This window comes from Rattus norvegicus, chromosome 15, assembly GCF_021556685.1.
Source record: "Rattus norvegicus strain SHRSP/BbbUtx chromosome 15, alternate assembly SHRSP_T2T, whole genome shotgun sequence".
Lineage (NCBI taxonomy): Eukaryota > Metazoa > Chordata > Mammalia > Rodentia > Muridae > Rattus > Rattus norvegicus.
The window spans coordinates 45,536,021-45,551,639 of NC_141548.1; the positions used below are offsets into that span (position 1 = coordinate 45,536,021).

General features: G+C 41.2%; 1 protein-coding gene across 13 annotated transcripts in view; it reads right to left on the reverse strand.

The window, feature by feature from the left end:
* Positions 1–15,619, reverse strand: part of Cdca2 (cell division cycle associated 2) — a 46,589-nt gene that overhangs the window by 22,952 nt on the left and 8,018 nt on the right. For 5 of the 13 annotated variants that reach the window (NM_001431437.1, NM_001431438.1, NM_001431439.1 and 2 more), the window contains exons 5-11: positions 14,011–14,161; positions 12,238–12,404; positions 10,728–10,803; positions 3,520–3,728; positions 2,129–2,198; positions 1,410–1,645; positions 190–265 (exon numbers count right to left, since the gene is read on the reverse strand). In NM_001431437.1, coding sequence (NP_001418366.1) covers positions 190–265; positions 1,410–1,645; positions 2,129–2,198; positions 3,520–3,728; positions 10,728–10,803; positions 12,238–12,404; positions 14,011–14,161 — 985 coding nt within the window. Of the gene's footprint in view, positions 1–189; positions 266–1,409; positions 1,646–2,128; positions 2,199–3,519; positions 3,729–10,727; positions 10,804–12,237; positions 12,405–14,010; positions 14,162–14,860; positions 15,183–15,619 lie in introns of those variants that run through there. The other 8 variants (XM_087585772.1, XM_087585771.1, XM_087585770.1 and 5 more) reach the window with 6 other exon arrangements.

Consider the following 15,619-nt stretch of genomic DNA (forward strand, 5'->3'; position numbering starts at 1 on the left):
CTGGACACTAGCTGAGCTTCAGATTCAGTAAGAGAGTCCGTCTCAGAGGAGTAAAAGCAGAGTGGAAGCAACAGCACAGGACAGATAATGCCCCACTCCCTGCACGTGTATACACACACACACACACACACACACACACACACACACACACACACGCTACCCCTCACAAAAGACAAACATAAATAATACCTGGAGGAATCTCAGAGAATGAGGATTTAGTAGGACTCAGAATTGCAAATGATCCCTGAGGTGGTGCTATGTTTTCCTAAGCAAAGGAAAAAGTACAAATTAGATACCATTAAGAACAGGGAATGAGTAAATGATGTGCCTTATTTTAGAAGAGGAATTCTAAGCATAGATTGGAATTTAAAAAAAAAAAAAAAAAGAAAAAGAAAATGAGAAGGTCTAAGCTAAACAAAGTATAACTCTGAGTGGTCACCTTCACAATGCAAATGTATTTGCCAACACAACCACCCCAATAAAGGGTCATATTAATCACTGATTTGGTTTATTTAAAATTCCATTGTCAAACTTATACAAAGCAGAGTAAAGAAAATCATTAAGAAACACCATCTAGTATTATAATATTTTTCAATGAAACTCATGGTAAGATGGCAAAATAAAGATTTCAAAGCCTTCCCATATAATTGTAATACAGTAACTATTGTTAATTTATAGAAAAATACGACAGTTTGAAAAATATCCCCCTTTCATACCAGTTTGCTCACAGTTTTGATATTTAATCAGAAATGCTCAATTTCATAAAAACACCTTTTCTGCATGGACTGAGACGATCACAGCGTTTCTGTTTTATTTGAAAGTGTGCACAAAATCAGTTTTACAGCAAAATTATAACTGTGAGACAGGTTTAGTGACAATTTGAATTTAACATAGGGCTAATGAAACAATGCATTCCTTCTTATGTGAAGGTTGATGCTTTATGTGTTTCAAAGACTGCACATGGTTTATCTGAGCTGCTAAAATGTCAGCTGAAGTTGCTGATAAGCTCCTACTGTCCTTAGACTCTTGTTAGGATATAGTAATGTCACCTCTTTCTCCTGACTGGTCATTTTTCTTTCTTTATCCCCCTGAGTTGATCTGAAGATTTACTAAAATGTGTCTCCTACTACGTGTTTTTTCCTCTTAAAAACATATTATTTCAGTTCTAAGATGGATATTTTTTCATATTTTAATGTCTCAGATACCTGCATTTCTTTTCTTAGTGATACAAAATAGGCACATCTTACAACCAATAGCACTTAGGTTTAATGAAACTACTATACGTAAGACATTGAATTGTGGCATGTCATCTGACCTACTTCATAATTTCAAATCATAATTTTTATGCAAAAACAAGGGAAGCCTGGTGGAAATAGGAGCATGCCTTCTCCTGGGGTTTCCACACTTACGAGATTCTCTTCCTTGTCATCAAAGTTTGGCTGAAGGAACTGCTCATGAACTGGGGACTGCAGGGGACTGGTAGTGATGCTGACGTTTCTCGGATGAACAGGTGTTCCTCCTTTACACAATGGAGTATTGGCTGGTAAAGATTCATCAAACACTTCAGGGCTTAAGTCTTCTCCAAAAGTAACTCTCTTCCTCTTCCTCAGATTCAGACAGCCTGGTGTTTTACAGTTTTCTCTACCTATAGACAATGAATGAGAATATGCTAAAACTTAAGCTGTTTTTCTTACCTAAAAGTACAATAGATTGTCTGAATTTGGCATATTCCGCTGCTATTTTTATAACAACACAATTTGTAGAGAAAATTCAAATGGGTGAAAGCCACACTTTTGACTAAAATGGTACTGACTTTCAAATAAGGTAATTATTTCAAGTATTAATAAAATTGAAGCATTTGAAGTTCTTTACAAGTTCTGTCATTAAGTCAAACTTGATAGGCAACAGAGATCACCTCTTTCTGTATGGTGCTGGGGATTAAACCCAGTTCTCTCACCCACGTCAGGCAGATCATCTACCACCGAGTACACCTCAAGCCCAAATGAGGCTTTCTAAAGACACCTTTCCCTCCCATGCCCTCCACTCCCAAGTCATTTCAGACATGGTAAAGCTTGAGCAGAAAGAGAAAATAATACGCTTAATTTAAAGATGACTGTGAGTAACATACCCGCTCCTCCTTTGCAACAGTTGGACGGACATGTGATCAGATGGGCCTGGTCATCACAGGGGTTGTATCCCTAATCAGAATAATGACCGATCAAAGATTTACTCCTTTTATAACACACAAAGTCACTAAAAAGAATGGGACTGCTGAACTTTTTTTTTTTAAAAGGCTACCTTTTTATTTTCTTACTTGTTTTAGCTTTAAAACACCATTCTGAAAAGGCCCAAGTAAAAACTTCTCTCATCTTTTATTTTTTAATATTTATTTTTAAGTGTATGAATGTTTTTGCCTGTATGTATTATTGTGGGCTTGCCATGTAGGTTCTAAGAACTGGACTTGGGTCCTCTCTGTAAAGAGTAGGAAGTGCTGTCAAATGTTGAGCCATCGTTCCAGTCCCTGGCTTCTATATTTTAATAAATAGTATTGTGAGCCAAAATTGAGAACAGAAATTGCTAAGTATGGGTTAAAATCATCCCATTTTGATCCAGCAAGCTAATAAATGTGCAAGTGGTTAAAGTTATGGTGTGTTCTATTAGGTATCAGATCAGCCAGGTTTCAAGGTCCAAGCATGAGAGCTGCACTAACACAAAGAGACACACCAGGTCAATGACATCAAGGGGAGCTTTGCCATAAGGGTGAGAACGGTACTTTTAACAAGCATGGGATTTCCTGCCTGAATTACCATGTTCTTGAGGAAGAAATCTGTGTTTATCTGAAAGATTACAGAGGGCACAGTATAAAGGAATGGATGGTCTAAGCCTGGCAGAACAAAGTCAGGCCTGCAGGGGCTCACCACACCACCCAGCCAGAATCCCTGTCAGCCCATGGTCTGAGTACTACTCACATTCCAAACTGTAACCACCCCAAGAACTACTCTGCCCCAACCAAGCCTCCTAATGAGCAACTGCCCGAGTTAGTCCTTTCTAACACATCCATGCACTAGAAGGGGGGGACTTGCACAACAACAATGCATTCTTACTGTATGAATGCCAAGGCTACTTACGGAGCCACTCACACATGCTACCTATTTCCTGTAGCTCCCTCCTGCCTTAGGTTACTGCACTCACAGAAACATGGATGGTTGAAGACACAGTTAAGATCCACACATTTGGAATGAGTAAGCCATGGACTGAGGCACTGATAGTGAACTAATTTGGCAATGCAGTTAATTATAATTTGGATTAACTTTTAGACTTATATAGTCTACTACATTGAATTTTGAATACTACATAATATTACTTGAAAACAGAACCGATCTCAGAATAGTAATGTGACTTTACAAAAAGAAAAACAAGTGAGGGTTTCCCTGCATACCAGCATGACACATGGATTTCAGTTACTACTCTGAAGCAAATGATTCTGAATTCCTTTGCTTTAGGAAGTGTAACTCTTACCTTTCCATTCTCTGAGAATGACTGACAAGGTTTCTTCAACACAGAACGAAGCACAAAGGTCTTAGTAGATGGATTGCTGCTCCCGCACACAGGAATTAGAGGAGTCCTGGTAGTAGTGGCTGTGCCTGAGCTCAGTGGTGTTGCCGGTGTGTCAAGTGGAACAGCATCAACTGATCTTGTGCCCTCTACACAGTCAGTCACTGCAAGTCCTTCAAGGGAAGGAAAGATGAGACTGTCCAAATATGCTTTATCCAGGCACAAGATATTCACCACACTTACCAAGACGGTAACATGGTATTTAAAAATAGTGAGCCTGGAACTCAGGAGACAGAGGCAGGAGGATGGACAATTTAAGACAGCTGGGGCTATACAGTAAGATCCTGCTTCACAGACGCCAAGTGCTTACTTAAAAGTCTTAGTTAGGGTTTTACTGATGTGAACAGACACCATGACCAAGGCAACTCTTATAAGGACATTTAGTTGGGGTAGGCTTATAGGTTCAGAGGTTCAGTGCATTATCATCAAGATGGGAACATGACAGCATCCAGGCAGGCATGGTGCAAGAGGAGTTGAGTGTTCTACCCCTTCATCTGGAGACTGTTAGAATACTGACTTCTAGGAAGCTAGAGCAAGGGTCTTAAAGTCCATGCCCACAGTGACACACCTACTCCAACAAGGCCACACCTCCAAATAGTGCTACTCTCTGGCCCACATAGGTTTGTTCAAACACATGAGTCTATGAGGACCATACCTAACCTTAGCATAATAAAAATGTACATTTAGCCTAAATTCCAAAGCCTGGAGAGCCTATAGCAGTATCAACAATGTCAAAAGTAGAGAGTTCAAAGTATCTTCTCAGATTCATCCAATCACTTAACTGTAATTCCCAAATCAAGACAGAAAACCAGCTGGGAAGACTCCAAACTCTGTACCTCTATGTCTGATGTCCAAGAGGTATTCAGATTTCTACTCCTTTTTCATCTTTGCTGACTACAATTAAGTCCTTTTTTTTTCTCATGTTTTTATTGGATATTTTCTTTACATTTCAAATATTATCCCCGTTCCTGGTTTTCCTTCAAGAAACACCTTATCCCATCCCTCCAGCCCGTCTCCATGAGGGTGCTCCCCATACCCATCCACCCAGTGCCTCCTGCCTCCCTGTCTGGCATTCCCCTACACTGGGGCATCCAGCCTTCACAGGACCAAGGGATTCTCTTCCCATTGAGGCCCAACAAGGCCATCCGCTGTTACATATGCAGCTGGATCCATGGGTCATTCCATGTGTACTTGTTTTGGTGGTTTAATCCCTGGGACCTCTGGGGTGTCTGTCTGGTTGATATTGTTGTTGTTCTTACGGAGTTGCAAAGCACTCCAGCTACCTCAGTGCTTTCTCTAACTATAGATATTTCCTGAGAGGCTCTGCCAGAGCCTGACAAATACAGAGGTGGATGCTTGCAGCCAATCAATCAACTGAGAATGGGGTCCCCCATAAACTTCTTTCTCCTGGGTTAGGTCCATTTCTGCAACAGCTATCCCAAGGTTCTGGCATCTCCAACATCTTGGGGTCTCCCAGGCAACTTCAACGTTACAGCTTCTTGTTCCAATGTTCCAGTATGATCAGACACATGATCTTCTGGGCTCCTCCAAAGGGCTTAGGGCACATCTCCAGCTCTGCCCTCTGTAGCACCCTAAGCTCAGGTTGATCCACTCCACTGTTGCTGCTGTTCTTGGTGGTCATCCTTAGTACTGGCATTTCCAGTACACTAGGGTTTTCGACTGCAACTAGGTTTCAACAATAGCTTCTCATAGTCTCTCTTCATTATGCCAAACCTCAACTTCTTTGCAGGACCCCTTTAATCGTAGGCCATCGACTGCAATTGAGGCTGCACCAAATGCCAATGACCTTCCCAGGTTTCTCACAGTGCCAAGTCTCAGCTGCACTCCATGACCCCTTCATACCTTCAAAACCAGTATCACCTGGGTGACTCTTACACATTACCACATACAACTGAAGCACAAGGTACAACCTTGGTCATCTCTGGAACACAGCTTCTTTGTGCTCTCAGAAAACACTTTCCAGAAGATTTCACCTCAGTGATGCTGGTCTTTTCTTAATCACCACTAATTTCTTAGCTCCATCTAACCAGCATCAATTGTCCCAGTAGTCCCTTCTAAAGCCAGAGACACATGGCCAAAACTGCCAGAGTTCTGCTGCTTGCTGAGGCTGAAACATGGCCCCCTTGTTCTATTACAGTATCACCAGTTTTCTGTTTTTCAACTCCTTCACTGCCTATGCTTGGCTATCCTAGAACTTGTTCTGTAGATTGATCTTGAACTCTGAGATCTACATGGTTGTGTCCTGAATGCTGGGATTAAAAGTGTGTACCACCATGCCTGGACTTAAGTTTTCATCACCTAATACCTGCTCTGTCCTAGGCTGGCCTTGAACTCAGAGTTCTGCTTGCCTTTGCCTCCTGAGATTAAAATTAAAGGTTTGTACCTAAATGCCTGGACCTAAACTTAGCTAGATGGGATCTTGCCCCAAGGTCACCACTCTCCCTTAATTCAATTTAATATCTGTGAACACAGGATTCAGCTCCATTTCACTTCCTGGTGCTCCTTTCTATTTTTTCTTTCTTAGCTTGCTATGCTTGTTCAAAACACTCTTCATAAGACTTAACCAGAGAACAAAGTCTATACTGGGCATTTCTGAGACTTCCTTTTGTCAATGCAATTAATATAAATCTCTTCACCTTAGCTTCAGGTAGACTCTTCAGACAAGGGCAAAACAGCCATATTCTTCACCAAAATACCACAAAAATAGTATTTAGGCCACATACTGAAGTTCTTCTCCACTGAAACCTCTAGGGCCATGTCTGAACAGTTCAAATCACCCTTAGCAACAAAGTCTTCCATAGTCTTACTAGGATTGTCCATTAAGCCCCACTTTAAGGATTCCACTGTTAGGTACAAACTCCAAAGTCCCCAAGTTCACATTCTTCCAAACAAAAGCATGGTCAGGCCTATCACAGCAATACTCCAATCCCTGGTACCAACTTCTGTCTTAGTTAGGGTTTTACTGCTGTGAACAGACACCAAGACCAAGGCAACTCTTATAAAGGACAACATTTAATTGGGGTTGGCTTACAGGTTCAGAGGTTCAGTCCATTATCATCAAGAGGGCATGGCAGCATCCAGGCAGGCATGGTACAGGTGGAGCTGAGAGCTCTATATTTTCACCTGAAGGCTGCTAGAAGACTGGCTTATAGGAAACTACCTACGGTGACACACCTACTCCAACAAGTCCACATCTCCAAATAGTGCCACTCTCTGGGTTAAGCATATACAAACCATCACACCTAATATGCAAGGATCAAACCCTAGCAACATAAAATAAAAAAGAAATTCAACTCTAAAATTCCTTGCTCATAGACTTCATGTGGACATGAACAGAAGACAGAGAAGTGACACTGGTCACACACCGTATAACATGGCTATCACAAACAAAGATAAGAGGTTTTGGCTTTTGCAGACATCTGCATCAGAGGATGGAAAAAAGGTCGGGAAAGAGTCTTGTGCTGCTAATGGACATTTTGTTAGAATACCTATTATTTGGAATATAGAACTAACCTGAGCCAAAGCTTGATAAGGAGTCATTTTACTATTCAAAATGGAGGCATTTCAATATGTAAACACTGTGGGAGTGAGAGAAAGGGATGAGGAAAGAATCAGCTCACACAGAAGCTGCCCACCAAACACACAGGGTTCACATTGCCTCAGCAGTGAGGCAGATGCAATCTGTCATAAGGGGAAAACCCTGTATAACATACACACTAAGACATGATTTGTGCTAAATGAAACATGTTCTAGCCATCTAAATCTGAAGGCATTTGTTTGTGTATTGTGGAAAGGTTATCCTTGTGTTATTCAATTGCTGTGTTTTCTGCCCTCATTTTGTCTTAATCTGGGCGCAGCACTGTAATGTTTATAACAAGAATTTCTTGTCTTAAGTTTGTATAAAGTTTTTATCATTTATTCTCTGCTTTGTCAATAAATACTGATCACCCAATGGTTGGGCAGAAGAAAATTAGGATGGAAGTTTCTACCAGTCGAGGGGTGGAGAGAATGTTTCACACCTGCCATGAAGATGAGGAGATGAAACAAAGAGACACCGGAAGAAAAAAACATCTGAAGCGCAAAGACCCAGATCAATGATAATACGTAGATATCATGGGATCATGGCTGGGAGGTAGCCAGATTAGCATAGGGGTTATTATAGGGGTTCCCTATAATTATAGGGGATTTAGCTCAGTGGTAGAGCACTTGCCTAGCAAGCGCAAGGCCCTGGGTTTGGTCCCCAGCTCCCAAAAAAAAAAAAAAAAAAAAAAAAAGAAAAAAAAGAAAAGGGGTTATTATAGATCATTTAACTATATAGATATAGATATGCAGCTTGAAATAAATGTTGGTTCCTCTGTATAGTTATTAGGGGACTAGGAAGGGTAAAGAAATAGAGCTGATGAATTAATTCACTGTTTATACTTATACTAAAAATAATTTATTTTACATAAATCATGATTCTCAACCCTCCTATTGCTGAGACCCTTTAATATAGTTCATCATGTTGTAGTGACCCTGACCATAAAATTATTTGCATTGTCATCACTCTAATTTTGCATACTGTATGAATTGTAATGTAAATATTTTTTGTTTGCCAAAGAGGTCTCAACTCACAGGTTGACAACGACTGAGCTAAATGAAGATTGGCAGGGGAAGGTATGTTGAAGCATGATTGCTAGGGGGAGGAGCAAAGCCACTAAGCAGCAATGCTGAGCACTTGCATGGAGGACCAGTGAAGTCATTAAAATGCCAAACTCTTAGTAGCATCACAGCACCACAGCAGACACAGAGACCTACGTACATGACAGGTCTTTCAGCCAGAGAAGCAAGAAGCAGGAAGTGGAGAAGTCAAGGAAGGGAGCAGGTGCACTGCATAGGCTTCTTTTAAAGGACATTACCTAAATTTGTGTTGTGTCTATATGTGTGCATAAGAACATATGTGCAGGAGTCTGTAGAGCCCACAAGTGCCAGATTCCCTTGGAGCTGAGTTACAGGCATCTGTGCACCACCACACAGGTTCTAGGAGCCACTGGAGCCTCTGGTGTGCGGGCACTCTGAATAGCTGAGTAATCTCCTAGACTAACAAAGAACTTTCTAACCTGTCTGATCCATGGACAGGTTCATCAAATAACCAGGCAGTTTGAAACAGTAACAGGTGTTAGACTAGATTAACAAAACCCCATCACCTGTAGCATCATTTCTGTCCCTGTTCTGGGTAGGATTAAGCAGGGTACTTAAAAGGAACATTGGCCCTTGTTATGATTTTCCCACTTTAGATAGGTTGTAGAAGTAAAAAGGCACTAAGTCTCATGAGAACAGAACAGAACTTCCAGGAAGGTGGCAGTACCTTATTTTATCTAGGTGACAAACATAACCTGGCCTTGTGCCTTATCTGCACAGGCAGAAACCCACCCATCTACCTTAGAATCAAAAATTCAAAACCAGAAAAGATATTCTCTACAAGAGAAGAGGAAGAAGTTCACTTGAAGCTGAAGGAAAGCTCCAGGGAGAAATTTACACCATTACTAATGAATACGAACGAACAAAACTCAGGAACCAATGGAACAGAAAGAGGTGTAGAAGAAGTTCAGTAAATACGGAAAAAACCAAACAACCCTGTTTCCTCTTAACTTACATGAAACATTTGATGGTTTAAAGCAAAAATGGTAACATGCATGGGTCACAACCACGTAAATGTGTGTGCCATCTACTGTAAAAGGACTGTGAGTCCCAGGGAGGGAGGGAGGGAGGGAGGGAGGGAGGAGGAAGGAAGGAAGGAAGGAAGGAAAGAAGGAAGAAAGGGAGGGAGGGAGGGAGGGTGTATCAGCAAGACACAGGGTGTGTAAACGTGTGTTTTATGTAGAGCTGTACATATGACCAAAGGACCAGGAAGAATGTGTGCTGGAATCCCAGAGCAAGAGAACAAGACAGAACGAAGTACAGCTTAAAGATAGTAAATGCTAATTCATCAACACAGAACGCTTTCCCTTTGTTCAATATAGAATAAGAGTTTATTCAGGGCATGGGGAGGGGAGTTAGGAGGGTGGCAGAGAGAGAGAGAGAGAGAGAGGGGGGGGGGGGGGAGGTAGAGGGCAGCCATGAGCATGTGGAGAGAGTAGGGAGGGGAATGGAGAGAGGGCAGAAACAGGAAGGGAAAAGCAAGAACAGGAGAGGAGCAAGAACAACACAGAACTCTTCAAAGTAAATGAAAACAAAGCATATGGCAAAATAGTAGATGTAAATCAAGCCCTATTTATAGTTACTTGAAACCTTAGTGGGCTAAAGCAGGGTGATTCTCACACTTGCAATCCCCAAAATTATGAGGTAGAGGAAGGAACATTAGGAGTTCAAGGTTATCACTGGCGATGCAGTGAGCTGAATGCCAACCCAGGCTACAGAGGACCCTAAAAACATACGCACACACAAAAATACGTAATAAAACACAGATTGTATATAGTGCGTTTCTAACAAAAATAGTTACTAGCAGTTGTAGACCTACTTTTATTCTCCCAGTCAGCCCCAGTAAAACAGGATCTCACTGTTTCCCAAGGTAGCTCAAAATTGTATTCTATTTCAGCCTCCCGAGTCCAGGGTTTACAGGAATGCATGTACTGCCAAGCCTTGCTGGCCCTACCCTTATACTGCTATTATAGTAATATACATTATTTATCATTATCATTCTATTAGTCCACCAGCTTGGAAGTGCATCGCTAATTTTACTTTAAAAATTAAGAAGTATTTATCGATCTACTGTGCATGTTTACTATTCGAATGTGTATGGGGTATACATGGAATCCATGTGGAAGTCAGGAGGGCTTGTGCGCAGCAGTTCTATTTTACCATGTGGATCAGAGAGATTGAAGTCAGTTGTTGGGTTGGCAGTAGGCACCTTCTCCAAGCCAGCTAGCCTACCTAATTCTCTGTGATGGCAGTAAAACTAAAGGACAGTCAGAGCACAGTGATCCCAGAACACTTCTACAGTTCCCATAACACAAGAACCACTTTCCCTCATTGTACCTTACAGACACACTCATTACAAATGTCATTGAATGAAGCAACCTCCGTTTGTACTAAGGAAAATACAAACTTACCCCGTGAAGCCTGCCTGAGATCTGGAAGGGGAGTAGCCATATATCCAGACTGGGCTGAACTGATGTCAGATGACTTCTGAGAAAAAAAGACAAAGGAATCAAAAGCACAACATTCATTACTGACGTACTGCTAATACTGCCTTTTAGAGATTTCGGTAAGCATTGCAGATAACTGAAAATCTGCTGTTCAACTGATCTCATAAGCAGGACAAAGAACACAGGGAACTAGCAACAGTACTCATCCCAGCAGCATCCTGAACACCCCACAAAATTATTTTCAACCCCATAGGTTATGTAATTCATTTTTGTTGCCTACTGAAGTCTAGAGAACTGTGTTATATGCTATCCTCTAAATCGGAAATTCTCAAAAAGCATATCCATGTTAATTCAGAAATTAATTCATTTCTTCTTTGTGATTTATGTCTAATGAATCGAAGTCGTAGAGAGAAACAATTACTATTGCTTTGGCCAAAAGATCATTTTATATTAACCTGAATAAAGCAGAGGGAACTAGAACCATAAGCCGGTTCTTGTGTTATGGGGACTGTAGAAGTGCTTTGGGATCATTGTGCTATGACTGCCCTTTAGTTTTACTGCCATTGCAAAGTATTAGGTGGACTACATGGCTTGGAGAAGGTGCCTACTTACTGCCAACCCAACCTGAGCTCAATCCCCACAATCCAAAACAACGCAGCTCTCTTCTGACCTCCACATGTTTTCCATGATACTCAATGAAAATAGCTGTGATGGTATGAAGCGTCTCCTTGGGACTGAACAAAAACCTCTGGTCACAGAATGAAGACACAAAGCAAGAAGAGAGGGTCATGTGCCCGGCTTTGCAGCAATAGCTGCGCAAAGGTCACCAACTCCAGTAGCAGTCTTTGTCCAACTTTAGTAAAATTCACATGGGTTTTTGCCTTTCTACAATCTTGATAGACTTTAGATTGTCACAATCCACAGAAATCCCTAATGCTCCTTGAAACTAGTAGAGGAGCAAAGATGAACTACAGAAGAGCTGCTTCCTAGGCAGTCTCTCGAGAGACTGGGCAGGAAGGGAAATGCAGTGGGTGAACCTGGGGAGGTGGGCATCCCCAGTCTTAGGCACTGATACTCCAGTTGGTATCTAAATAATCTGCTCAGGGACTTGTGCTCCCTGGATAGACATAAAGCTATTTCAGGGCACAACTGGAGAGCTCCTCATGCAGAAGACCCTTGAGCTTACCCTCCCATAAAAGTAATCAAAAGCAAGCAATCTTCCCAGCTTCTAAACCAATAGACAACAAAAGTCTCACAAAAATATAAGACACAACACAAACGCACAGACATACACGTACGCACACATGCATACGCACGCGGACACACACACACACACACACACACACACACACACACTCACTCAACTATAGCAACAATATGGTGAAACTAGGAACTAATATCACTGGTCCTGACAGTCTTCAAACTGCCTGTGCAGAAAGCCACAGCTCCAGTTCTCTGTGGAAAACACAATTACCTCAGCAAGATCTGTGGAGGTGGCCCCAGCACATGCTCCATCAGCAAACATTTTGGTGCCACTGAGATAATCATCCAGGATGTCCTTGGAGGATAGTCTCCTCCGCTTTGAAGAGCAGTTTATAGGGAACCCAGACTGCTGATATTCAACAAGACCTTCTTTTTTGGCTATATGCACAAAAAAAAAAAAAAAAAAAAAAAAAAAGAAACAAAATGACGTGGGGATAAATGTTTTTTTTTACATTTAAAAATATCATCCATTATAACATAATGCCAATTTAATGTTTATATGTACATCATCAATGAAAACAAAATTCTACCTGATTTCAGTCAAAAAGGGAAACCGAAAGGTAGGTGTGGTGGCACATACCCATGTAGTGTTAGCACAAGGGAGGCTGAGAGGAAACCAGCAAGCTCAAGGCCAGTCTGAGCTATAAAGCAAACAGGAGACCAGCCAGGGCTACACAGTGAGACCCAGAGAGGGCTGAGGAGAGCAGTGCTGAGCTCACCCACCCATTTCACTCCCACTGCTTGGTGCAGCTAGCTGGTTGATATAACCTTTGCAAGTGCCATGAGAACCAGCTTCCTCAGCTTCCCAGCTTGGGACTGAAGAACAGTGTTTCTCCTCTTAGAATCCTCTAGAACCTCAGCTCCACACTGGTACTTACAAGGCCTGCAGCCATACGGACTGAGCAGCACCAGGTTCTCATCCACTTCAGGGTACAGCCAGCACCTGATGTATTACCCATCCCACAGCATGCAAGCCAGTCCAACAATCAATCCCTGCTTAGTAGATCTCCACTCCCACTCTGTTCCTCTAGAGAACCCTAAGATCTTATCCCCTTGGAGCATTTGCCTGCAAACCACATGCTGGTGAACCTGAAAGATACAGGTTCTTATTTGTACTTGATTTTTGTGCAAAAACCAAAACACACATATATACACAAAAGAGAACACACAATTGCAATGTGCTCAATTACATCTTTATATAAAAGGATTTTAATGACATCATAATTACAATAATAAAATAAAAAAATTGAAATCTGGACAGTTCAAGTAATAGGTAACTTATAAACTACGAATTAGGACTCCTAAACAGGTACTGTATTGTGCAACAGATAAACTGGAGTCTGTTAAGTAATTAGAGTATAAAGTACCAGAACTGCAAGAGAGCCAATGTTCTGTCAACTACTGGTGTTTAAAGGACTTTGTCACTGAAAAAGGCAAATGACTGAAAACAAACCAAACTAAATGAACTATATGGACACGGAGAAGAATACACGGACTGTCAACACATTAATCAAACTGGATACATCTGTGGGTAACATAAGGGCGGGGTATTTGCTATTCATATTATGTTTTTTCAAAGTTTAACAATAATTCTATAAAAGTCGACATAAACCTAAATTTGCCACAAGTCCTTTTTGATGCCTGGCATAAGCTAATTGGTCCTGGCCTTTTAAAATTCAAAACAATTATTAACTATGGAAATAGAGGTAAGGGTTTTTCAACCGAAACCGCTCAGTTGTAAAGCACCTAGGACATTTGAGGCTTTACCCTTAGTACCACCAAAATAAAGCAAATAAACTACAAATAAACAAACCAGAAGTTCAGATTTCTGTGTGAAATACTACAAATTCTAGGTATAAGTCTCCATTTACAGAAACAACTATGCTCTGAAACCATTGCTTTCGCCTTGTGGAAATGAATCTCTTCGTCGTAAAGCTCATCTTGATAAATACAAAGTCAATCTTGGTGAACCCCTTCTACTTACTCAAATCTGTTATCTTAGACTCTCCATCTGCCTCTGATGCTGAGGGACCACCAGCCATCTTCTCAGTTTCCTGTATGGAGTGAAAAGCTGACCGAAAAGCAGACATTCGCTCTCTTAAAACACTGGCATTTCGATACAGTCTTGGGCTACCCTGTGAATGAATGAACATAGAATCATTCTAAGTCAGTTTCCCTGACTCTAAAACAAAGCACACGAGAGGCTTATGAAGACAAGTTAGCGTGAGAGCACCTCCTTTCCTTAGATACATATATTCTGTCTGAATATCAGGTGTACAGTCACTATCTTAGTGCTCCTCTGTTCCTGTTTTTTAAACCCTGAGCAAAGACTAGCTAATGACTATCCACAGATAGGTACCCGACATGACAGCAGCCACTGAGCCAGGCTAACAGAAACTTCAAATGGGTAGGAAGTGTTGTTACAGGGGCCCAGAACAAATGTATCCAGTTATGAGGAGTGTAAGTCACTCTGAAAAGAGTTCAAAGCAGCTTACAAAGAATCTTGGCAGCCATCACCTGAGACAATGTCAATAAAACGCTATCAAAGGGAATGAGAAAGAAGTTAGGAATGAACCTGTGAAGGAGCCAACCAACCTCAGAGCTGGAGAGCAAGGAGAAACAGAGAGACCCTTCCTATCTGAAAGTATACAACGGAAGTTATCAGGTTTATCAGTACACTGTCTCCAATGTACTATCCTCTATGCCTAGATGACCTCTACCCTGCAAAGCCAGAACAAGACAAGGATGTCTCCTACTAGTTACAACACATCATTTCCCCATCCTTCCTGCCTCTTCCTGGCTAACTTCCTAATTTTGTAAAATCTGGAGGATACCTGCTTCCTTATGGCTGAATTCTTGCCCATGAGGTTCCATACAAAGATAAACAAAATGAATTTATACTACCAGATAAAGATAAATGACATATAAAACACAAACTATTGATCAAGCACTTTATACAGGCCTTTTCTTCTCTTGAGATACTAACATAATAAGGAACCTGTGGCAATTTTAACATTTTAACCAATAGGGAAGAAGAAAAACAAAACAAACAAATAAACAAACAAACAAAAAACTACCTCCCTTTAGGATATTATATGGAGAAAAAGCTGTTAAAATCCTGAAATCATGTTTGATGATCTGTTCTTCTGATCTGATTCTATTCCCAGCTAGGAACATTCAAAAAACAAACTGTCTACTTCATAATAGTGGGACATTTGTAACTGAAAGGCACTTGATGATGCAAACCTTTATGACATAAACAGCACACATTCCCAACAGGCTGGGGAGGCAACTTATCTGCACACAAAAGATTACCTGAGAGCCACACCAGTTATTTTGAATGTGCATTTTGTGAACTCATTTGAATGTGTCAGGGCTGGGTTTTTATCCCAGGAACTCAGAGCACTTGGAAATGTTTAAACTAAGTTTCCCTAATTAAAGGTGTTTCCAATGGAGGAAAAACAAATGAAAACTGCTCTGAGGCTTTTGTCCCAAGAATTCTGTTCTATTCTCTGAACAGACATGGCTCCAGGTGCTCACTGGGGGGAGGGGCAGAGCGGAGAGATACTCCAGAGCGAGGTTTAAAGACTCAT